The 22,623-nt window shown below is 69.8% G+C and overlaps 3 protein-coding genes across 5 annotated transcripts; 2 read left to right on the top strand and 1 right to left on the bottom strand.

The window, feature by feature from the left end:
• Positions 1-216: 216 nt before the first annotated feature.
• Positions 217-3,121, bottom strand: LOC134152847 (uncharacterized). The gene is made up of 4 exons (XM_062598539.1): positions 2,172-3,121; positions 1,411-1,504; positions 927-1,109; positions 217-223 (listed from the first exon to the last, which is right to left on the bottom strand). The coding sequence occupies exons 1-4, from the start codon at positions 3,085-3,087 to the stop codon at positions 217-219; spliced, it is 1,200 nt and encodes a 399-aa protein (XP_062454523.1). The 5' UTR covers positions 3,088-3,121.
• Positions 3,122-3,474: 353 nt separating this feature from the next.
• LSM2 (LSM2 homolog, U6 small nuclear RNA and mRNA degradation associated) lies at positions 3,475-5,029 on the top strand. Its single transcript, XM_062598543.1, has 5 exons — positions 3,475-3,549; positions 3,827-3,894; positions 4,022-4,052; positions 4,411-4,470; positions 4,624-5,029. Exons 1-5 carry the CDS (start codon positions 3,547-3,549, stop codon positions 4,747-4,749), a joined length of 288 nt encoding a protein of 95 aa, XP_062454527.1. The 5' UTR covers positions 3,475-3,546; the 3' UTR covers positions 4,750-5,029.
• Positions 5,030-5,938: 909 nt separating this feature from the next.
• LOC134152848 (valine--tRNA ligase-like) lies at positions 5,939-22,473 on the top strand. 3 transcript variants are annotated; one of them, XM_062598541.1, is made up of 30 exons: positions 5,939-6,028; positions 6,468-6,545; positions 7,334-7,466; positions 7,734-7,888; positions 8,200-8,293; positions 8,870-8,970; positions 9,673-9,800; positions 10,379-10,543; positions 10,834-10,915; positions 11,342-11,461; positions 11,635-11,743; positions 12,429-12,520; positions 12,835-12,925; positions 13,158-13,282; positions 13,655-13,758; positions 14,267-14,425; positions 14,917-15,007; positions 15,427-15,532; positions 16,131-16,201; positions 16,315-16,440; positions 16,957-17,061; positions 17,297-17,365; positions 18,106-18,184; positions 18,787-18,914; positions 19,627-19,782; positions 19,950-20,213; positions 20,782-20,893; positions 21,061-21,236; positions 21,742-21,891; positions 22,354-22,473. In XM_062598541.1, exons 4-30 carry the CDS (start codon positions 7,748-7,750, stop codon positions 22,420-22,422), a joined length of 3,213 nt encoding a protein of 1,070 aa, XP_062454525.1. In that variant the 5' UTR covers positions 5,939-6,028; positions 6,468-6,545; positions 7,334-7,466; positions 7,734-7,747; the 3' UTR covers positions 22,423-22,473. The 3 variants fall into 3 exon arrangements, with proteins under 3 accessions (XP_062454525.1, XP_062454524.1, XP_062454526.1); XM_062598540.1 differs by having other exon boundaries at positions 6,468-6,611; XM_062598542.1 differs by lacking the exons at positions 5,939-6,028; positions 6,468-6,545; positions 7,334-7,466; ... (1 more) ...; positions 8,200-8,293; positions 8,870-8,970 and adding an exon at positions 9,070-9,384.
• Positions 22,474-22,623: the final 150 nt, after the last annotated feature.

The raw sequence follows: 22,623 nt of genomic DNA, 5'->3' as shown, positions 1-22,623 counted from the left end.
AGTCACCAAGTGGGCTGTGCTGCTGCTCCACAAGCTGCCGGCTCGCAGAACCGTATCCCGTGAGTGCACTAAACCACCAGCATTGCTGGCAGATTCTCGCTTTAGGGCTTTTTACCCCCAAGCTTTAATGGTGGTTCCCCAAGCTGGGCAAAGGCAGATTTCCCCCCCCCCCCCCAAGCATGGTAATGGCTTTTATTGCAGCATCCTAAGCGCCTCTTATTTCCTTAAATAAGGCAAAAGTAGGTCAGCTCTTGGGTCACCACCTCAGCAAGGAGGATCCCAGCATAGGGCAGGGTGGTAGAGCAGGGCAGGGGGTGGTGGGACAGGATGTGGGGCAGGATGTGAGGGGCAGGATGGGGGCAGTGAGACAGGACATACGGCAGGGTGATGGGACAGGATGTGGGGCAGGATGTGTGGGGCAGGGCGGGGAACAGGTGGAGGTGGGGTATAGGGGCAGGATGTGTGAGGCAGGGTGTGGGGCAGGGCAGGATGGGTGGGGCAGGGCAAAGGGCGGTGGGGCAGGGTGTGTGGGGCAAGACAGTGGGGCAGCTGCTCCAGTGGCTCTGGTTGCTGCTCTGAAGCCTCCTGGCAAGTCACCCGCACTCTTGCGACCCCCCCTTGCCTCCCGCAGCGATGCAGGCACCCAAGCGGCCTTGGGGAAGGGGGCGCTGGGGCTCGGACGCCTGGGCCCCCGGGACACCAGGGCCCCACCCGGCCATGGCTGCCAGCAGGTAGCGGCCCATTGAGGCTCAGGGAACAGCAGGCCCACTGGGGCCAGATGGCTGCGCCCGGGCTGGCCGCGGGGCCCAGGCGTCTGGGGCGCAGGGTCCGCTCCCCTCCCACACCCTGGTCCCGCAGTTCCGTGTCCTGGATGCCTGGACCCCACAGGGCAGAGACAGAGGCGGATGTCGCAGCCGCCAAGACACCTGGGTCCACGGGGTGGGGGGTGGGGGGCTGCACTGCAAGGACAGAGACAGTAGTGGGTGGAGGCGTTTATTCTGCCCGTGGGGCAGGGGCGGCTCTGGCCCGGCTCTGGCTCGGCTCCGGCCCGGTTCAGTCGTCCTTGCTGCGCACCAGCGTCGTCCGCTCGGGCGGCGGCGGTGGCCCCGCTGCAAGGGAGTGCGGGGTCACCCCAGCCGACCTCTGACCTCAGCTCTGACCCCAACCCTGACCCAAAAACAAGACCCTGACTCTGACCATGACCCCAACCCCCAACTGTGACCCCAACCCTGACCCCCAGCTGTGACCCCTGACAGTGACCCCAGCCCCATGCCCCAGCGTGGAGCCCGTCCTGCTCCACCGTGGCCGCAGCTCAGCCGGACGGTGGGGTGGCCGTGGGCGGGAAGTGGAGCCCAGGCATCCAGCCCCCCCCCGGGCCAGGCGTCCAGCCCCCCCCAGGCGCGTACTCACCCTTGTGGCCCCTCCAGAGGCCCTGCAGGACGCCCCAGCCCCAGCGGAGCAGGTTCATCAGGCACTGGCAGCCCTGGCACATCGCTGCGAGCTCCTGCCGTGGCACCGTCACTATGCATGCCTGCACACGGCTGTGCACGCATGCACACGCACCTACACATGCCTGCACATGGCTGTGCATGCACCTGCACATGCACCTACACACACCCCTGCACATGCACCTGCACATGGCTGCATGTGAACACACACACGTACTCACGCCTGTGCACACCTGCACATGCATGCACACAGCTGCCCACACATGCACCAGCCCCCACACATGCACACGCCTGTATGTGGCTGCACACACACATCATGCACGCAAGCATCCCGCACCCACCTGCAGCCGGCCCCAGCCCATCCACAGGTCCCCTCGCCCCCTTCCCCTTGGCCAGCTCCAGCCCGGTGTCCCCCTGAGTCCCCTGTCTCCTCTCCATGTCCCCCCATGTCCCCTTGAGTCCGCATGCCACCTGCCCCCAGCCCCTGTCCCCCTGTCTATCCCTGTCCCATCCTGCGTCCCTGCGCCCATATCCACCTGTGTCCCCCCATCCCTGTCCCTGTCCCATGCCCCCCATCCACATCCCCGTCCATCCCCTCTGTCCCCACCCACCCCCCATCCCCGCCCCCTCTCCCGTCCCCCTCTCCAGTCCCTGTCCTCATCTCCCTCCCCAGTTCCTGCCCCCCTCCGTTCCTGTCCCCATATCCCCAGCACAGGGGCTCACCGCAGGCTCTCGCCGTGCCGATGCCGTGGGGCCCTGCAGCTGCCCTTAAATCCCAGCGGGGGGGCGGGGGGGTCATGGGGCCGCGGGGCCGGTTCAGCCGGTCCGGTCCCAGTCCCAGCCCAGCTGTGGGTGTGCGGCTGCTGCACGGGGGATGGGACACAGGGACGGGACACGGGACATGGGGACACGGGAACATGGGACACAGGGGGATGGGACATGGGGGATAGGGACATAGAGGTGCGGGGGATGGGGACAGGGGACATGGGGGGACAGGGATGGGACACAGAACATGGGGACATGAGGGGACAGGACATGAGGGGACAGGACATGAGGGATAGGGACATGGGGGAAGGGGATGGGACACAGAACATGGCGGGATGGGACATGGGGGGACAGGGGACATGGGGACACAGGGATGGGGCATGGAACATGGGGACATGAGGGATGGAGAGGGGGACACAGGGGGACGGGGACAGAAGACATGGAGATAGGACACGGGGGATGGGGGGACAGGGACATGGGGGGACAGGGACATGGGACATAGGGGCAGGACACAAGGGATGGGGACAAGGGGGGACAGGGAACACGGGGACATAGGAACACATGGACATGGGACAGGGGACGCGGGGATTTGGGAACATGAGGGACCTGGGGGACCCAGGAACCCAGGGGGATGGGGGGACATGGGCACATGGATGGGGAGATGTGGGGGCATAGGGACCCGGGGGGACATGAGGGGCAGGGACACAGGACGTGGGGCTGTAGGGCCGAGGGGCTCAGGAGCACAGCGGACACAAGGAGGGGGCTGGAGCTTCGGCACCCGGGGGGGGGGGCATCCGGCTGCGAGCACCGTCCTGTCCCTGTGACCTCGTGACCCCCCAGTGCCTGTTTCCCCCCGTCCCCGTGTCCCTCCCATCCCCTCGTCCCTCCCATCCCCCCCCGTCCCCGTGTCCCCCCCATCCCCGCGTCCCCCGTGTCCTCGTCCCCCCCATCCCCGCGTCCCCGTGTCCTCTCCCTCCCCGTCCCTCCCCTCCCCGCGCTCCCGGGCGCTCGCGCCGGCCCCGCCCGGGCCGCGGGGGCGGGGGCGCGGCCGGACGCCGGGGCCCCCCGGACGCCGGGGCCTGCGGGCGGAGGCGGCCTGGCCGGGTGCCCCGGGCGCGCCCGGGCCGCGGCCGCGGCGTGCGTGCGTGCGTGTCTGCGCGTGCGCGCGCGCGCCACCCTCGGGGGCGTGGCCAAGGTGATGGACACGCCACGGGGCGTGTCCATAGCGAGATCCCCGCCCATTAGGGGGCGGGGCCGGCGCGGCGGGCCGCGCGCGGCGGAAGGGGGCGGAGTCTGGCGGGTTTTCCTGGCGCGTGGGGCAGCGGCGGCCGCGATGGTCAGTGGGGCCGGGGCCGGGGCCGGGGCCGGGGCCGGGGCCGGGGCCGGGGCCGGGGCCGGGGCCGGGGCCGGGGCCGGGGCCGGGGCCGGGGCCGGGGCCGGGGCCGGGGCCGGGGCCGGGGCCGGTCTCGGAGGGCAGCGGCGGCCGCGAGGGTCAGCGGGGCCGGGGCTGGGGCTGGGGCTGGGGCGGGTCTCGGGGGGCAGCGGCGGCCGCGAGGGTCAGCGGGGCGGGGCAGCGGCGGCCCCGCGTGACCCCCGTGTCTGTGTCGCCGCAGCTTTTCTACTCCTTCTTCAAGTCCCTGGTGGGCAAAGACGTCGTGGTAGAGCTGAAGAATGACCTCAGGTGAGGGCCCCCTCGGCACTTCCCCTTTCCCCTCCTCCTGGGGGCCCCGGCGTCTGGGGCCCCGGCATCCGGGACCTCCCCTCCCCCCACGGGGGCCCCGGCGTCCAGGTGACTCTCTCTCCGGCAGCATCTGTGGGACGCTGCACTCTGTGGACCAGGTGAGTGAGGCCAGGGCAAGAGGGGGGCAGGGGGGCTGGCTCCCAGGTGGTGAGATGGGACCTGGGGCTACTTGGGCCCACGGGGGCCTGTGGGGGGCAGGACCCACGGGGGGATGTGGGACCTGGAGCGGGTTTCTGGGGAGGACAGGATCCATGGTGGGGGCAGGACCCATGGGGAGGGTCTCTGGGGCCAGGGGATCCTGTGGGAGGGGGGAGAGCAGGTCCCGTGGGGCTCTATGGAGTGATGGAGTAGTGGGGACCCACGAGGGGGTCTGTGGGGTGGAGGGGACCCATGGAGGGGGGGAGTCAGGACCCATAGGGTTCCCGGGTCTTGATCTCCCCCCCCTTGTCCCCATAGTACCTGAATATCAAACTGACGGATATCAGCGTCACCGACCCCGAGAAGTACCCGCACATGGTAAAGCCCTGACACCTGGGCCCCCTGGATGCCTGCCCCCCCTCCCTCGCCCCTGGGCTGGCTGCGGTGCTCCAGGCCTGCCCGATACTGGAGTGCCCTGGAAGCTGGAGCCCCTGGCCCCCAGTGATGCTTGGATGCCTGGATCTCCCACAGCTATCAGTGAAGAACTGCTTCATCCGGGGCTCGGTGGTCCGCTACGTGCAGCTCCCGGCGGACGAGGTCGACACACAGCTGCTCCAGGATGCTGCCCGCAAGGAGGCCCTGCAGCAGAAGCAGTGAACCCAGATGCCAGGACCCCCCGGATGGTGGTGCCTGTCAGCGTCGTCCCCCCCCCCACGCACCTCCTGCACGCTGGGGGCTCCTGCTCCCTCCCCCCATTTCTCTACCTCCCCCCAGTGCCCAAATCCCTCCACAAGGCCTTATTCTGCTTGCCCAGATAGCTGGGTTCACCACTGTCCCCTGCCCCGCACCATGGGGGTCTGGGGGGGAGGGGCAGGAGGCTGAGCCCAGGCATCTGGAGGGGGCAGGGCACAATAAACGCTGGTGATGGGGACCGTGACCTGGCTCTGTGTCGTGGTTGTGTCCTCGGACAGCTGGGTCCCTTGGGGAGAGGGGCAGGGGCTCCCAGGTGCCTGGGTCCCTGGCAGGGGTCAGAGGCTCCTGGGTGCTTGGGTCCCTCGATGGGGGGGTCCCAGAGTCCTGGGTCCCTGGCAGGGGCTATGGGGAGGGTCCTGGACTCTTGGGCCCCTGGGCTGGGCTATGGGGGGGTCCCGGACGCCTGTGCCCGGCGAGTGGGGGAGGTAACGGTTCCCGGCGGACCCGGGTGTCCGTGTCGCGCCCCACCCGCGCCGCCAGGAGCCGCCTGACCCACTCTGTGGTCCGCGGGGGCCGCTCTGCCGTGCTGCGTCGCCCGTCTCTATGGTCGGGGGGAGGGAGGGGGAGGGCGCGCTCTGCTGACTGCGCCTGCGTGCGCGGCGCCCGCAACCAATCCGGGGGCAGCGGGCGGGGCCGCATGCGCGGGCCGGGCACATGCGCAGTGCGCGCGGCCTCCACGCGGTTCCTCCCGCGGCGGCTGCAGGTATCGGCGGCGGCCCCGGGACCCCGGCGCCCCGCAGGCCCCGCCCGACGACCCCCGCTCCAGGCCCCGCCCCCGCGGCCCCCGCGGCCCCCGCGGCCCCCGCGGCCCCCGCCACTCCGCCCCCCCTCCCGTAGCCGCGGCGCCCCGGGCCGGGCCATGGCGGCGGCGCGGCTCTTCCTGCGGCCGCCGCCCGAGGACGCGGCGGCGCAGCGGGTGCTGATCGCGGCGCGCTACGGCGCGGCGGCGCCGGCGCTGGAGCTGGAGCGAGTGGCGGCGGGCCCGGGGCGCGGGGCGCTGCCGGTGCTGCGCACCCCGGCGGGGCGGCTGCTGGCGGGGCCCGGCGCCGCCGCGCTCTTCCTCAGCCCCCCCGCGCTGCTGGGCTGCGGCGCCGCCGCCGCGCTCGTGCGCCAGTGGGTCGCCTTCGCCGAGGCCGAGCTGATCCCGGCCGCCGCCGTGGCGGCGCGGCGGCCGGGCGGGGAGGTACGAGGAGGGGGGCCGGGGTTAGCGTTAGGGTTAGCGTTGGGGGGGGCTGGAGGGGGAACGACGGACCGGAATTGGAGGGGCCGGCTTGGGGGGGAGGGACTGGGATGGGGGTGACGGATGGTGATGGGATGGGGGGACCGGGGTCAGGGTGGCTCCAGGACTGAGACCTGGAGCAGGAAGGGGGGGGGGGTGGCCACAGGGACCATAACTTGGGGGGGGAGCCCAAGATAGGGCTGTGAGTGCTGGGGGTGAGACGCGGTGCCGCACAGGCACGGGGGAGGACTCGGACTGGGCTGGGGTGGGATGGCACCAGGGAGGTGACTTTCTGGGAATAGTCTGGGGAACGGGGACAGGGGAGAGCCAGGGGGGATGAGGATGGGGGACTGGGGGTCTGGAGGCACCTGGGCCCACCCAGATGCCTGGGCCCCCATGACAGACAGAGGAGCGGGCGCGCACGGAGCTGCGGCGGGCGTTGGCAGCGTTGGACTCCCACCTGCGGCCTCGGACCTTCCTGGTGGGCGAGAGTGTGACGCTGGCCGACATCACCGTCACCTGCGCCCTGCTGCTGCCCTTCCAGCATGTGAGCTGCGTGTTCCCCCCTCCTGTGCGTCCCCCCATGTCCCTGCACACGGATTCCCGATGTGGCTTTGTGTGTTCTGGCATGGCTCCGTGCAACTGCACACGACATCCCAGAACAGCACCATGTGTCCTCATGTGGCTCCGTGTGCCTGAACACGGCATCCTGGCACAGCTCCCTGTGTCCTGGCACAGCTCCATGCACCTGCTCGCGGCTCCATGTGTCCTAGTGCGGCTCTGTGTGTCTGCACACGGCATCCTGGCACGTCCCTGTGCATCCCCAGGTGGCTCCGTGTGTCCCGGCACAGCTCCATGTGCGTGCCCAGCCATAACTCTGCTGTCTGCCCTGAGCCCGTACCAACGGGTGCTGGTGTTCCTGTATCCCCTTGCCAGCGAGTGCCTGTGTCCCTATGCCGATAGGTGCCTGTGTCAGTGTTCCCCTGTCCCCACACCAACGGGTGACACCGTGCCAACAGGTCCCAGTGTCTCTGTGTCCCTGCGCCAACGGGCGCCAATGTCCCGGCACCAGTGGGTGACACTGCGCCAACAGATGCCCGAGTTGGTGTCCCCATGTCCTTGTGCTGATGGGTGCCCGTGTCCTCGTGCCGATGGGTAACACCAAGCCAATGCATGACACAGTGTCGACAGGCGCCTGTTTCAGTGTCCCTGCATCCCTGTGTGGACGGGTGACGCTGTGCCGATGAGTGCCCGTGTTGGTGCGTGCAGGTGCTGGGCCCAGCTGCTCGAGCCGCGTTCCCCAATGTACTGCGCTGGTTCCGCACCTGTGTGCAGCAGCCCCACTTCCGGGCTGTGCTGGGGCCCGTGGTGCTGTCTGGAGAGGCCACCGCCGACCCCCCAGGTGAGCAGGGCCGTGAGAGAGGTCAAGGGGGGCCACAGGGAGATCAGGGGGCAGCAGGCGGGGTTGTGCAGGGCTGTGCAGGGGGGGTTGCGGGGGCATGAGGGTGTTGGGGGGGAGGGTGGGAGGGCTGCAGTGGGGATCATGGGGGCCCTGGGGGGGCAGCAAGGGACCGTGGGGCAGGGCAGGGGGATCATGGGGTCCATGGGAGGGAGTAGCAGGGGATTGTGGGGGGGCTGTGGGCTGCCGCCTGACCCTGCTGCCCCCCAGAGGAGCCTGCAGCCATGGGGCCAGGCACTGTGGGGCCAGAGACTGCTCCCCCAGCCAAGAGCGCCTCACAGCTGAAGAAGGAGGCAAAAAAGAGGGAGAAAATGGAGAAATTCCAACAGAAGAAAGAGAAGAGCCAGCAGCAGCAGCAGCAGGAGGTAGGGCTGGACCCCCATGGCTGGGTGCCGACCAGTCCGTGGTCGGGTGGGGGCGGACCCACAGCGGGCTGGGGCTGGGCCCCACGGAGGTGTGGGTGGTCCCACAGCAGGCTAGGGCCAGGCCCCACAGTAGGCCAGGTGACCCCATGGTGAGGTGGGGTTGGGCCCCATGGCAGGCTGAAGCTGGGTCCTATGGCAGGGTGGGACTGGGCCCCATGGCGGGCTGGGTGGCCCCACAGTGGACTGGGGCTGGGCCCCAGGGCGGGCTGGGTGGCCCCGCAGTGTGGCGTCACCCATGTCTGACCTCGCAGAAGGCAGCGAAGGCAGAGAAGAAGGAGCGGAAAGAGCGGAAGGAGCTGGGGGTCATCACCTACGAGCGGGAGACCCCCCCGGGGGAGAAGAAAGGTGCGAGGGGCCATGCCGGGGGCAGCCAGAGGGTGGGCAAGGGGGGCCTGGACTGGGGCAACCTGGCGTGTCCTGTGGTGCCTGGTGGGTCCCATGGGGTGTCCCATGGTGGGTGCATGGTGGGTCCCATGGCATGTGGGGGAGGTCTCATGGTGGGTCCCGTGGCACACGGTGGGTTGTGTGATGGTCCCTTGATGCATGGTGGGTCCTGTCTTGGGTCCCGTGGTGGGTCCTGTGGCACATGGTGGCCCTGTGGCCTGTCCCATGGTGGGTCTCATGGCGTGTGGTAGGTCCATTGGCGTGTGGTGGGTCATGTGGTGGGTCCTGTGGCACCTCAGGGTCCCATGGTAGGTCTCAGGGTGTGTGGTGGCCCCGTGGCACTTGGCAGGTCCCATGGTGGGTCTCAGGGTGTGTGGTGGCCCCGTGGCACTTGGCAGGTCCCATGGTAGGTCTCAGGGGGTGTGGCGGCCCCATGGTGGGCCCCGTGGTGGGCCCCGTGGTGGCACTGTGGCAGGCATGTGGTGGCCCCGTGGCAGGCGCCTGGTGGGGGCGGGCAGTGCTGACGGGGCCCCGCAGACGTGAGCGGCCCCATGCCTGAGTCGTACAGCCCGCGCTACGTGGAGGCGGCCTGGTACCCGTGGTGGGAGCAGCAGGGCTTCTTCAAGCCTGAGTACGGGGTGAGTTGGGGCCGTGCGGGCGCCCCTGTGCAGCCCTGCCCTGTGCGGGGCCCTCATGCGAGTCCCTGTGCGACGCCATGCCCTGTGTGAGGCACGCGTGCAAGGCAGTGCCCCGTGCGAGGCTTGCGGGAGGTGGCAGCCCATACAGTGCCCCACGAGGCCCCTGCGCAAGGCAATGCGCTGTGCAAGGTGCGTGTATAAAGCAATGCCCTGTGTGAGGCTGGTGCGAGGCAGGGTGCTGTGCGAAGCCCCATGCAAGGCTTGTGTGGGCGAGGCAAGACCCTTGCACGAGGTGGTGCCCTCGTGTAAGGCCCCGTGCAATGGCCCATGTGAGGCAAAGCCGCTGTGTGATGCCTTCATCCAAGCCCTCCGTGCAGTGCCCCCGTGCGATGCCGTGTCCCCATGCGAGATGAGGTGAGGCCCCCGTGCGAGGCGAGGCCCCTGTGCAGTGCCCCTGTGCCCCGTGCGAGGCGAGGCCTCGTGCGAGGCCCTCGTGCAACGCCCCTGTGCCGTGCCCCTGTGCCCCGTGCGAGGTGAGGCCTCGTGCGAGGCCCTCGTGCAACGCCCCTGTGCCGTGCCCCTGTGCCCCGTGCGAGGTGAGGCCTCGTGCGAGGCCCTCGTGCAATGCCCCTGTGCCATGCCCCGTGCGAGGCGAGGCCTCGTGCGAGGCCCTCGTGCGAGGCGGTGTGCCCGCTCCTGCAGCGCTCCAGCGTGGCGCAGTCCAACCCTCGCGGCGTCTTCATGATGTGCCTCCCGCCGCCCAACGTCACCGGCTCCCTGCACCTCGGGCACGCGCTCACCGGCGCTATCCAGGACGCCCTGGCCCGCTGGTGAGCCCCATGGCGCGCCCCGCAGTGCTGCCCCATTGCGTGGGGCCGCCCCATGGCATATCCCAAAGCACCGCCCCTCAGTGTTCCTGGACCCCCAGGGATCCCACGGGCCCCCCAGACTCCCTGCGATACCTTGGGAACCCACCACCCCATGGAGCCTCAGGGACCCCACCGACCCAGTGGGCCGCCCCTGCCCCATGGAGCCCAGGACCCCTCCTGCCCCATGGCACATGCTCCCCACATGCTGCAGAACATGGGGACCCCATGGGACCCCTCCAATCCCCCAGACTCCCTGTGATACCCTAGATCTCCCTACTCCATGGAGTTCAGAGGACCCTCTTACCCCATGGAGCCCCCGGGATCCCCCTGCCCCATGTGCTCTGTCCCCATGGGGCCCTGCACCCCCTCCTGGGGGGTCCCTCCATCTTACAGAGCCCATCATGGGTGTTCCTTGCCCCATGGCATGGTGCAGTTCCCATGCCCCACACTGGGGTGGGGGTCCGTCTGCCCTGTGGTGCATTCCTGTGCCCCACGGCGCGGCGGTGGTCCCTCTGCCCCATGGCGGACGTTCCCGGCAGGCACCGCATGCGGGGGGCGACGACGCTGTGGGTCCCGGGCTGCGACCATGCCGGCATCGCTACCCAGGTGGTGGTGGAGCGGCGGCTCTGGCGCGAGTCGGGGCAGACGCGGCACCAGCTGGGGCGCGAGGCCTTCCTGCGTGAGGTCTGGCGCTGGAAGGAGGAGTGAGTGTCCCCCCGTGTCCCCTCGTGTCTCACATGTCCCCTGTGTGTCCCCCTGTCTCCCTTACGGCCACCCCATGGCCCCACAGTGAGTGTCCCCCAAGTCGCCCGTGTCATTCCGTGTCCCCCCCCCATGTCTCCCATGTTCCCTGCTTCTGGCTCATGTGTCCCCTGTGTTATTGCATGTTGCGCGTGTGTCACCCGTAGGTGCTGCCAGCCCATAGCACCCCCATTGCCCCCCAGCATCCCCACTGACCCCCAGCGCCCCCCCAGCACCCACACTCTCTCCTCAGGAAGGGCGACCGCATCTACCACCAGCTGAAGCGCCTGGGGACCTCCATGGACTGGGACCGGGCCTGCTTCACCATGGACCCTGTGAGTGGGGGGACTGCGGGGGAGCACTGCAGGGGGCCTGGGGCGGGAGATGCCAGGCTGTGGGGGGCCGTGCGCCAGCGCCGGGGGGGCTGTGGGAGTCTTTAGGGAGCCTGCAAGGGTCTGTAGGGATTGCAGGGAGCTGCCGTGCTCTGCAGGGGTCTGCAGGCGAGCGTGGGGGGGCTCTGCAGAGGCTGGTGGGGCTCCATAGGGGTCTGTGGGATCTGTAGGGGGTTGTGGGGACCGAGACAGTGTCGGGGGCGGGCTGCTGATGTCTAGGGGCTTTTTGGGACACATAGGGCTCCATAAGGGCTCATCGGTCTCTGTAGCAGTCAGTGGGATTTTAAACAGGGTCCCTGGAGTGTCTGGGGGTTGTGGGGCGTGTGGGGGTTTATAGGGGTCTACAGGGGCCCTGACGGATCTGCGCAGAAACTGTCCCGCGCGGTGTGCGAGGCTTTTGTGCGGCTGCACGACGAGGGGCTCATTTACCGCAGCAAGCGCCTGGTCAACTGGTCCTGTGCCCTCAAGTCGGCCATCTCTGACATCGAGGTGGGATGTGGGTGGATGCAGGATGTGGTGGGGACACGGGGGGGGCACGGTGACATGGGGCCCAGCTGCTCCTGTGCCCTCAAGTCGGCCATCTCTGACATCGAGGATGGCAGTGGGGCAGGGGCAGCTGTGGGGCCACTGTGGGCCGGCGGGTCAGGCTGAGGCTGTCGCAGGTGGACAAGAAGGAGCTGGGGGGGCGGACGCTGCTGTCGGTGCCAGGCTACGAGGCCAAGGTGGAGTTCGGCGTCCTGGTGTCCTTTGCCTATGTGCTGGAGGACCAGGGTAGGGACAGGGCATTTGGCACGGGCGGGGGGTGGAGGTGGAGCGGGAGGGACGGGGATGGGGACAGGGTGGGGTCTGGGATGGGGAGGGGTGCTGTACAGGGCAGAGACGAGGAGGGACACAGGACGGGGATGAGATGTGGCATGTAGATGGGTTGGGGATGGAGATGGGGACGGGATGTGGCACGGGACATGGGGACAGGGATGGGGTGGGGGACATGGCATGGGGACAGGATGGAGAAGGGGCAGGGGGACAGGGATGCAGGGGCATGGGACGGGGAGGGACATGGGGCGTGGGGACAGGGATGGGCTGGGGGACGTGGCGTGGGGACAGGGTGGAGAGGGGGCAGGGGGGGCAGGGAGGGACATGGGGCGTGGGGATGGGGACGGGCTGGGGGATGCGGCACGGGGACAGGGTGGAGATGGGGCGGGGGGACGGGGAGGGGACGTGGCGCGGGGACGGGGAGGGATATGGGGTGCGGGGACAGGGACAAGCTGGGGGATGCGGCGCGGGGACAGGGTGGAGATGGGGCAGGAGGACAGGATGGAGATGGGGCGGGGGGACGTGGCGCGGGGACGGGGAGGACCCAGCACAGAGACAGGGAGGTGACGTAGGGATGGGATGGGGATGGGGGCGGGGCCAGGGCGTGGGGGCGGGGCCGTGGAAGGCTGACCCCGCCCCCCAGGGGAGGAGGAGGTCGTCGTGGCGACAACCCGGCTGGAGACGATGCTGGGGGACGTGGCGGTGGCCGTGCACCCTGATGACCCCCGCTACCAGGTGGGCGGGGCGGGGGCGGGGCTTCCGGAGGCAGGGTGGGGCTGCCCGTGGGGCGGGGCTTGGTGGGCGGAGCTTATCCCATGATGGGCTGACTGGGGAGGGAGGGGCCTGCTGGGGTGGGGTGTGTCGGAGGTGGGGCCGGGGCGGGGCCGGGGCTGCTGGGTGGAGCTCGGTGGGCGGGGCCTGATGTGGGCGGGGCCTGGGGTGCAGTGGGGGAGGGTCCCGGGGGTGTGGCCCAGCCTGGCAAGGTGGGGGGCGAGGGGGGGCGGGGCGGGGGCGGGGCCTGGGGCGGGGCAGTGACGCGCTGCCCCCAGCACCTGCGGGGGCGCCACGTCCGTCACCCCTTCACGGGCCGGAGCCTCCCCATCGTCCACGACGCCTTCGTCGACGTCGCCTTCGGCACCGGTAGGGGGCGGGGCCGCGGGGTGGGCGGGGCTGCGCGTGGGGGTGCTGCGGGGTAGACTTCCTGTGGGGCGGGGCTCAGGGGCGAGGCTAAGCTGGGGGGGATAGGCTGGGGGTGGGGTCCTGGGGTGGGCGGAGCTTGGTGTCATGGGTGGGGCTAAGCTGGAGTTGTGGGGCGGGGCCTGGGTGAAGGCGGGGCTGGGCGGGGCTGGTGCTGCAGAGGCTCCACCCCCAGGCGCGGTGAAGATCACCCCAGCCCACGACGCCACCGACTTCGAGGTGGGGCAGCGGCACGGGCTGCCCTGCGTCACCGTGCTCAGCGACGAGGGGCGGCTGGTCAACGTGCCCCCCCCCTTCCTGGTGCGTGCGGGGGGCGGGAGGACATGGGGGGGCACGGGGATGCAGGAAACGGGGGGGCATGGGAGGGGCACAGGGATGTGGAGGGTGGGGGGTGGGGAGGATATAGGGGTGTGGGGACACGGGAGGGACATGGGGACATGGGGGACATGGAGACGTGGGAGGGATAAGGGACACGGCCCCCCGCGCACGGTGGCTGAGGCATCCTGGGGACCGGTGCTGGGGGGCACCAGGGCTGCGCCGGTGGTGGCCAGGCCCTGACGGACCTGGTGGTGATGGTACTGGGGGTTGGGGGTCCTGGAGACAAGGGGGGGGGCACCCTGGGGACGTGGTGACACCTCGAAGACGCCTCAGTGATGCGGCGGCGCGGCGCAGGGCATGCAGCGGTTCGAGGCCCGGGCGGCCGTGCTGGAGGCACTGAAGCAGCGGGGGCTCTTCCGGGGCGTCAAGGAGAACCCCATGGTGGTGCCCATCTGCAGGTGGGGCGTGGGGACGGGGGGACATGGTGGGGGGACATGGAACATGTGGGCAGGGGCTGGAGTGTTGCTTGTGGCAGAGGTGGGGGGGCTCTGGGGCACTGGGGGTCTCCAGGGGTGGCCGTGGGTCACTGTGGGGTGGCTGCAGGTCGCTATGGGTCTCACTGCGCCCCCACAGCCGCTCCAAGGACGTGGTGGAGCCGCTGCTGAAGCCGCAGTGGTACCGGGGAGGCGTGGGGTGGCCGTGGGTGGCCGTGGGGTGGCCGTGGGTCTCACTGCGCCCCCACAGCCGCTCCAAGGACGTGGTGGAGCCGCTGCTGAAGCCGCAGTGGTACCGGGGAGGCGTGGGGTGGCCGTGGGTAGGCGTGGGGTGGCCGTGGGTCTCACTGCGCCCCCACAGCCGCTCCAAGGACGTGGTGGAGCCGCTGCTGAAGCCGCAGTGGTACCGGGGAGGCGTGGGGTGGCCGTGGGTGGCCGTGGGGTGGCCGTGGGTCTCACTGCGCCCCCACAGCCGCTCCAAGGACGTGGTGGAGCCCCTGCTGAAGCCGCAGTGGTACGTGCGCTGCGAGGGGCTGGCGCGGGGGGCGGCCGAGGCCGTGCGCCGGGGGGACCTGCGCATCCTGCCCCACAGCCACGCGCGCACCTGGTTCCAGTGGATGGACAATATACGGTGAGCCCTATGCCGCCCATCTTGTAGCCCATGGCCCCCAGGACCCCCCAACCCATAGTCCTGCAGCCATAGTCCCCACCCCACCCCACTGCCCCTGCCCCATAGCCACAGCACCCAGGACCCCCACGTGCTGCCCTGTGGCACCCTTCCCATAGTCCCTGCCGTACAGCACTCTCCCCACAGCCCCCTCAGACCCTGCACCCTGCAGCCCCGTGACCCCTAGACTCTGCCACCTACAGTCCCCAGAAGTCTCCTGCCCCATAACGCTGCAGCCCACGGCTCCTGGGACCCTCTGCCCCACAGACATACGCGCACCCAGTTCCAGTGGATGGACAACACGCAGTGAACCCCACAGGCCCTTCCCCAAAGCCCCCGCCCCACAGCTGCGTCTCCACCCAGTCCCTGTGGGCAGACGTCTGGGGAGCCCCAGGCCTGCCCCCCAGTGCCATGGGGCAGCCACTGACAAGCCCCCCCCCATGCTCCCGCCATAGGGACTGGTGCATTTCGCGGCAGCTGTGGTGGGGCCACCGCATCCCTGCGTACTTTGTCACTGTGCACGACCCCGCCGTGCCGCCCGGAGAGGTGGGGCGGGTGCGGAGGCCGGGCGCTGGGGGACAGGGTGGTCTGTGGGGCTGCGGGACCCAGCTGGGAGCCTGAGCAAGGGGCTCTTGGGCCTCGGGGGCCAGGCGGGTGCTGGGGGGCTGTGCGCTGGGTGGCTGGGAGGGAGCCACGGAGGCAAAGCTGTAGGGCTGGGTGGGTCCCACAGGGCTGCAGTTGGGCTGGGCACTGGCGAGCTCAACGGGCACCAGAGGACTGCAGCTGTGGGAGCGGTGGGACCAGGCGGGGCTGGGGGCCACAGGGCCAGGTGGGGGCCCTGGGGCCGAGTAGGGGCCGCAGGGCTGGGAGCCGTGGGGCCGGGCGCGAGCCGTGGGGCCGGGTGGGAGCCGTGGGGCTGAGTGGAGGCTGCGGAGCCGTGCCGCAGGGCTGATGCTGTGGGGCAGGACGAGGACGGGCGCTACTGGGTGAGCGGCCGCAGCGAGGACGAGGCCCGGGCCAAGGCCGCCCGCGCGTTCGGGGTGGCACTGGAGAGCATCGAGCTGCGGCAAGGTGGGGCCGGGAGCACCGGGGGGCACTGGGGGGGGCACTATGGGGTAATAGAATACTGGAGGGGCATGGGGAGGGTGCTGGGAGCACTGGGAGGGCACTGGGAGCCCGAAGGGGCACTGGGGCCACAGAGGGCAATGAGGGGTATGGGGGGTGCAGGGGTTATTGGGGGGCACTGGGAGCACTGAGGGGCACTGGGAAGTGCAGGGGGACAATGAGGTAATGGAGGGGCACTGGGATTATCAGAGGGACACTGGGAGCACTGGGGAGGGCACTGGGGTTATTGGAGGATATCCAGGGGAGCTTTGCGGGTACTGGGAATGGTGCGGGGGTACTGGGGGAATGTTGGGGTTGTACAGGGGAATGATGGAGAGTACTGGGAGAACACAGAGGGGTACTGGGAGCACTGAGGTGGTGTAGGGGAACACTGGGGGGATACTGGGGGAGTGTTGGGGTGGTGCAGGGGAGCACTGGGAGGTACTGGGAGCACTGAGGTGGTGTAGGGGAATACTGGGGGGATACTGGGGGAGTGTTGGGGTGGTGCAGGGGAGCACTGGGGGGTACTGGGAGCACTGGCTGTCCCCGACCGGCTCTCCTGCAGACGAGGACGTCCTGGACACCTGGTTCTCCTCCGGCCTCTTCCCCTTCTCCATCTTCGGCTGGCCCGAGCCCGTGAGTGTGGGCCCCGACACCCGGGTGGGGGGTGGGAGGAAAACCCTGGTGTCCGGGGCCTCCGGCGTCCGGGCAGGGCTGGGCACCCCAGGGACATGGCGTGCTGCCCGCAGAGCCAGGACCTGGAGGTTTTCTACCCCGGGACGCTGCTGGAGACCGGCCACGACATCCTCTTCTTCTGGGTCGCCCGCATGGTGATGCTGGCGCTGGCGCTCACCGGGAGGCTGCCGTTCCGCGAGGTGAGGCCTGGGACCCTGGGACCCCCGCTGCCCCCCTGGACCTCCACTGCCCCCTGGACCCTCCCCAGCCCGCAGGACCCCCACTGCTCCCCAGCCCCCTGGGACCCCCACTGCCCCCCAGGACCCCCTGGCCCCACAGGACCACCCCACTGCCCCCCACAGGAGCTCCACTGCCCCCTGGGACCCTCCCCAGCCCCCAGGACCTCCACTGCTCCCCAGCCCCCTGGAACCCCCACTGCTCCTCCAGGACCCTCTGGCCCCCTGGACCGCAACTGCACCCCAGGACCACCTCAGCTCTCCCAGGGCCCCCACTGCCTCCCAGGACTCTTAGCTGCCCCCTCACTGCCCCCCAGAGACCCCCCAACTGCCATCTGGGACCCTGACTGTCCTCTGAGCCCCCCCACTGCCCCCCCGGAACCCCTGACTGCCCCTCAGGGACCCGAGCTGCCAGTCTAGGACCCCCGTACCCTCCCCATGCCCCCGCCGTGCCCCCTTATACCTCACTGTGCCCCCCAGGTCTACCTGCATGCTGTGGTGCGTGACGCCCATGGGCGCAAGATGAGCAAGTCGCTAGGGAATGTCATTGACCCCCTGGATGTCGTCAGTGGTATCTCCCTCGAGGTGGGGGGGCTGAGGGTGCGGGGGGGGCACGGGGAGGTGGGCGGGAGGGCGCTGAGGGGCATCTGGGGGTCACTGAGGGGATGCGAGGGGCACGGGGGGGCAGGAGACGGGAGGTGCAGAGGGGACAGCAGGGTTGGGGGGGACATGGGGTACAGGGGGGCTGGGGGGGGCCGGGAGGGCTGGAGGAGGCTGAGGGTCCCAGTTGGGGGCCCCACCTCTGCCTGTCCGTCCCCAGGGCCTGCACGCACAGCTGGAGAGCAGCAATCTGGACCCCGCTGAGCTGGAGCGAGCGCGGCAAGGGCAGGTGGGGCTGGGGAGCGTGGGGAATGCTGGGAGGCTGCCGGAGGGCGGAGGTGGCTGGGGGGTGCTATAGGGCTGACGGGGGGGGCATGAGGGGCTGCTGGGGGGCTGAGGGGTCTGGGGGGCACCGGGCGGCTGCCGGAGGGTGAGGAACAACTTAGGGGGCACTATAAGGTTACCAGGGGAGCATGAGGGGCTGCTGAGGGGGCACCGGGGGGCTGCTGGAGGGTGAGGGGCAATTGGGGGGTGCTGTCAGGCTGCTGGGGGGCCATGAGGGGCTGCTGGGGGGCTGAGAGGTCTGGCGGGCACTGGGGGGCTGCTGGAGGGTGGGGGCAGCTGGGGGTTGCCATAGGGCTGCTGGGGGACTGTGAGGGGCTGCTGGGGGGCTGGGACATTCAGGGGGCACTGGGGGGCTGCCACAGGGTGGAGGGCTGCTGGGAGGGTGCTGTGGGGCTGTGAGGGGCTGCTGGGGGGCTGGGTGATGCTGGAGGGCTGCCATGGGTTGAGGGGGTGCCATGGGGGTGCTTGGGTCAGCATGGGATTGGGCGATGCTAAGGGGGCACCGTGGGGCTGCAGCTCCACCATTGGATTGAGGTCCGCTGTGGGGCTGGCAGGGGGTTCTGGAGGATCATGGGGGGCTGGTAGGTCTGCCACAGGGTGGGGGAGCCATGGAGGGGCTGAGGGCAGGGGCTGCCCCTGCTGTGGTGTGACCCTGCTGTGGGGCTGCCCCATGTCACCTCCCAGAAAAGCGACTTCCCCAATGGAATCCCTGAATGTGGGACAGATGCCCTGCGCTTCGCCCTCTGCGCCTACACGGCCCAAGGTTTGACCCACGGCCGCCCTGCGTGCCCCATAGCTGCCCTGTGTGCCCCATGGCTGCCCCACAGCCACCTAGCATGCCCCACAACTGCCCTGTATGCTCCATGGCTGCCCCACGGCCACCCTGCATGCCCCAGGGCCACCCTGTGTGCCTGACGACTGCCCTGCGTGCCCCACAGCCGCCCCACGGCTACCCTGTGCACCCCACAATCGCCCTGTGTGCCCCACAACTGCCCCACAGCCCCCCTACACACACCATGGCTGCCCTGCGCGCCCCGCAGCCACCCTGCATACCCCATGACTGCTCTGTATGCCCCATGGCCGACCAACGGCCCCTCCATGTACCCTGTGGCTGCCCCATGGCTACCCTGTGCACCCCACAGCTGCTCTGCAGCTGCCCCACAGCCACCTGGCGCACCCCACAGTGGTCCCACAGCCACCACATGCCCTAGGGCCGTCCTGTGCTCCCTCTGGCTGCCCCAGAGCTACCCCACACACCCCGCAGCCACCCACTGCTGCCCCATGGCCACAGTGCGTGACCTCCGGTGCCCCCTCACATTGCCCCATGGCCCTGGCCCCACGACGGCCCCACGGTGCTGCCCGCAGGCCGCGACATCAACCTGGACGTGGGGCGGGTGCTGGGCTACCGACACTTCTGCAACAAGCTGTGGAACGGAGCCCGCTTCACGCTGCGGGCGCTGGGCCCCACATACCAGCCCCCTGCCAGCCTCCAGGTGCGCCCTGCCCACGGGAAGGAGTAACCCATGGGGGGACCCACCCCATAGTGCACTGCCCCACGGGGGTGGGGCGACCTGCGGCACCCCCACCCATGGAGGGACCTGCCCCATGACACCCTGCCCCACAGGGGGACTGGCCCCACAGCACCTGACCCCGTGGCACAGCTGACACATAGGGAGGTGCAACCCGGGGGGACCTGCCCCAGAGCATCCTCACCCCATGGTGCCCTGACCTATGGTGGGGGAGCAACCCTCAGAGGGGAGTGACCCATGGCAAGACTGACCCACAGCAGGCTGACCCATGAAGGGGGCTGACCCACAAGGAGCACGACCCACAGTGGGACTGACGCATGGGGAGGAGTAACCCATGATGGGACCAACTCATGGGGGAGGGCAACCCACAGCATCCTGACCCACAGTGGGGACTGACCCCTAGGGGGAAGAGACCCATGGGGGGCTGACCCACAGCAGACCATGGGGGGAGCAACCTGGGGTGGGGGGCAACCCACAGCAGGATCAGAGCCCACAGAGGGACCATGGTGGGGACGTGACCCACAGCAGCCCTGAGCCATGGGGGGGATCCTGACCCATGGAGAGAGCCAGGCCCTCGGTGGGACCCTGGCCCATGGCAGGGGGGTGGTCAGACCCACGGTAGCAGCGTGGGGCTGGCTGCTGGGCCCCCCTGAGCCCCGGTGCGTGGTGTGCGCAGCCACGGGGCGCCGTGGGGCTGGCGGAGGGCTGGATCCGGAGCCGCCTGAGCCTGGCGGTGCAGCAGTGCGGGGCGGCCCTGGGCGCCTATGACTTCCCCGGCGCCACGTCGGCCGCCCACGGCTTCTGGCTCTACGACCTCTGCGATGTCTACCTGGTACGGGGGCGATGTGGGGATCCGGGAAGGCACGGGACAGGGGGCATAGGGGGACGTGGTGGGGGCTACAGCTGCAGCTGGGGACGCGGCTGTCTGGGGACACGAGGGCGTGGGGAGGGGACACGGGGAGGGGATGCGGTGCCGAGTGGTGATGTGCCGGTGCGCAGGAGTGTGTGAAGCCGGTGCTGGCACGCGGTCGCGAGGCCGGGGACAGTGATGGCACCAGGGATGGTGACGGCGACGGTGACGGCGCTGGGGCGGCGGCGCTGGCGGCCCGCGACACCCTCTACACCTGCCTGGACGCGGGGCTGCGGCTCCTGGCTCCTTTCATGCCCTTCGTCACTGAGGAGCTGTGGCAGCGGCTGCCGCGCCGTGACCCCCCAGGGGACCCCCCTAGCCTCTGCGTCTGCCCCTACCCTGACCCCCAGGAGGTGCCAGGAGGCAACAAGGGATCCTGGGGGGTGGTGGGAGGGATGGGGGGGGTCAGGAAGGGCTGGGGGAGCGATGGTGGGGTTGGGGGGATCCCAGGGGTGTTGGGAGGAGCAGGGAGGTCCTGGGGGGTGACGGGAGGGTCCGGGGGGGTGACATAGGGTCCCAGGGGTTGACAGGAGGGATGCTGGGGGGGTCCCAGGGTATTGGAGGGGGTCCCAGGGTTATTGGGGGGATGATGGAGGGGTCTGTGATGTGATGAGGGGACTCCTGGGGGGTCCAGGGTATTGGGGGCCCCTGGCGGGTGATGGGGAGCCCTGCAGTGGTCCCAGGGGTATTGGGGGAGTCTGGGAGGGGTCTCAGAGGTATTGGTGGGGCTGAGGGGTCCTGAGGGCATTGACGGGTAAGTTGGGGCATCTGGGAAAGCCCTGGGGTGTCTCAGCGTGGTTTTGGGGATCCCAGAGGGAGTTTGGGGGCAGGGGGACTTGGGGGACAGGGGGACAACCCTCAGAGGGTTGTGGGATACCGGAGGGATTTGGGGTCCCCTTTGACCTGCCCACCCCCCCCCAGTACTGCTGGCGCAACCTGGAGCTGGAGGCCACCATGGAGTTCGCCCTGGGCATCGTCCGGACCCTGCGCTCCCTCCGCGCTGACTACAACCTCACGCGCAGCAAGCCCGACTGTAGGTGGCCCTTGCGGCCAGGCCAGGGCGGGGGTCGGAGGGTGCCGGCGTCCGGCTGGGGTTGTTGGCGGGGAGGTGGAAGGGCCCTGGCGTCTGGGCTGAGGGAGCCAAGCTGGGTGGGGGTCAGCGGGGCCCTGCCGCCCTGGTGACCTCCCCGTCCCCCGCAGGCTTCTTGCAGTGCCCGGCAGCTGAGTGGGCGGCACGGGCCCACAGCTGCAGCGGCTACATCAGGACCCTGGCATCCTGCGGCGCCCTGCGGGTGCTGGAGCCTGGCGAGAGCCCGCCGCCCGGCTGCGCCGTCGCTGTTGCCTCCGACCGCTGCACCGTCCACCTGCTGCTCAAGGTGGGGCCCCCGCATCTGGGCGCAAGGGACCCAGGCATCCGGGATGGGGGGCAGCAGGGAGAACCAGGCATCCAGGACGGGATGGAAATGCGAGGGACCCAGGTGTCCGGGGTTGGGGGGGCATAGGAGGCTGAGGCATCCAGGATGGTGGGGGCCACAGAGGGGACCCGGGCATGTGGGATAGGGTGGGGGTGGACAAGGGCCCTAGGCATCCAGGCTGGGAGGGAATGAGGGCTCCAGGCATCTGGGATGGGGGGCAGTAGGGGAACCCAGTTGTCTGGGATGGGATGGGATGGGATGGGGGGGGGGAGGAGAGACCCAGGCGTCCAGAGGGGGGTCATGAGGCATCCAGGTGTCCAGGATGCGGGGGGGGGGGGGGAGGGGGGAAGCATCCCAGGCATCTGGGATTGGGGGGGCAGCAAAGGGAGCTAGCCTTCTGGGACGGGGGTCAGTGGGGGGGGCAGTGTCTGGGACCCCGGCATCTGGGGCTAATGGGATGGCGCAGGGCGTCATTGACGCCCCTAAGGAGCTGGCCAAGCTGGGGGGGCGCCGGGAGGAGCTGGCGCAGCAGCTGGAGCGGCTGCGGGAGCGCAGGGCCACCCCCGAGTACGGTGCCAAGGTGCCCCCCGCTGTGCAGGAGGCTGATGCTGCCAAGGTAGGGGGCTGGAGAACACTTGCGGGGTAGGGCTGGGTGGTCCCAGGGAGGCACTTGGGAGGGGCTGGGGGGCTGCAAGGCTGGGCGCAGGGTGGGTTCTCCCTGTGCTGCCCTAATGCTCGCACAGCTCTGGTGTTTCATGGTCTCAGTGGGGCTGGGGTCCCTCTGGACAGGGGCTGCTGTGGGCCCCAATGTGGCTATGGGACTGGGGGTCTTTGTGGCAGAGGAATTTTTTTAGGGGTGGGTGCTTGCTGTGGGATAGGGCTTTTCAGTGGGGTGGGGGGAGTCTCTGGGGCAGGGGGACTTCCGGGGGGGAGGGCTCACTGTGGGGCGTGGCCTTTCCGTGAGGTTTGTGGGGGGGGGGGTCTCTGTGGGGGATTTCCAGGAATGGGGCCTCACTATGGGGCAGGGGGACCCTGTGGGGGTTGCTGTGGGGCAGACCCACAGCCCGTCTCCTGGCAGCTGGCACAGACTGAGGCGGAGTTGCACAAGGTGCTGGAGGCGCTGGAGCTGGTGCAGAGGATGCTCTGACCTATGGCTGCCCCATGGCTGCCCCCCTAGACATTAAAGTTATTTTCCTGAGCTATGACTTCAAGCGTGTTTGGGGCTGCAGAGGCCTTGGGCAAGGGGTCCCAGGCGGGGGGGGGGTGTCACCAGAGGGTAGTTGGGGCAGTTAGGGGTCATAGGGTGCAATTTGGAGACAGTTGGGGCACTTAGGGGTTACTGGGGGGA

This window comes from Rhea pennata, chromosome 34 (assembly GCF_028389875.1).
Source record: "Rhea pennata isolate bPtePen1 chromosome 34, bPtePen1.pri, whole genome shotgun sequence".
In the NCBI taxonomy this organism is placed as follows: domain Eukaryota; kingdom Metazoa; phylum Chordata; class Aves; order Rheiformes; family Rheidae; genus Rhea; species Rhea pennata.
The sequence above is the reverse complement of the archived record's forward strand: the minus strand, read 5'-3'. Positions and strand labels throughout refer to the sequence as shown.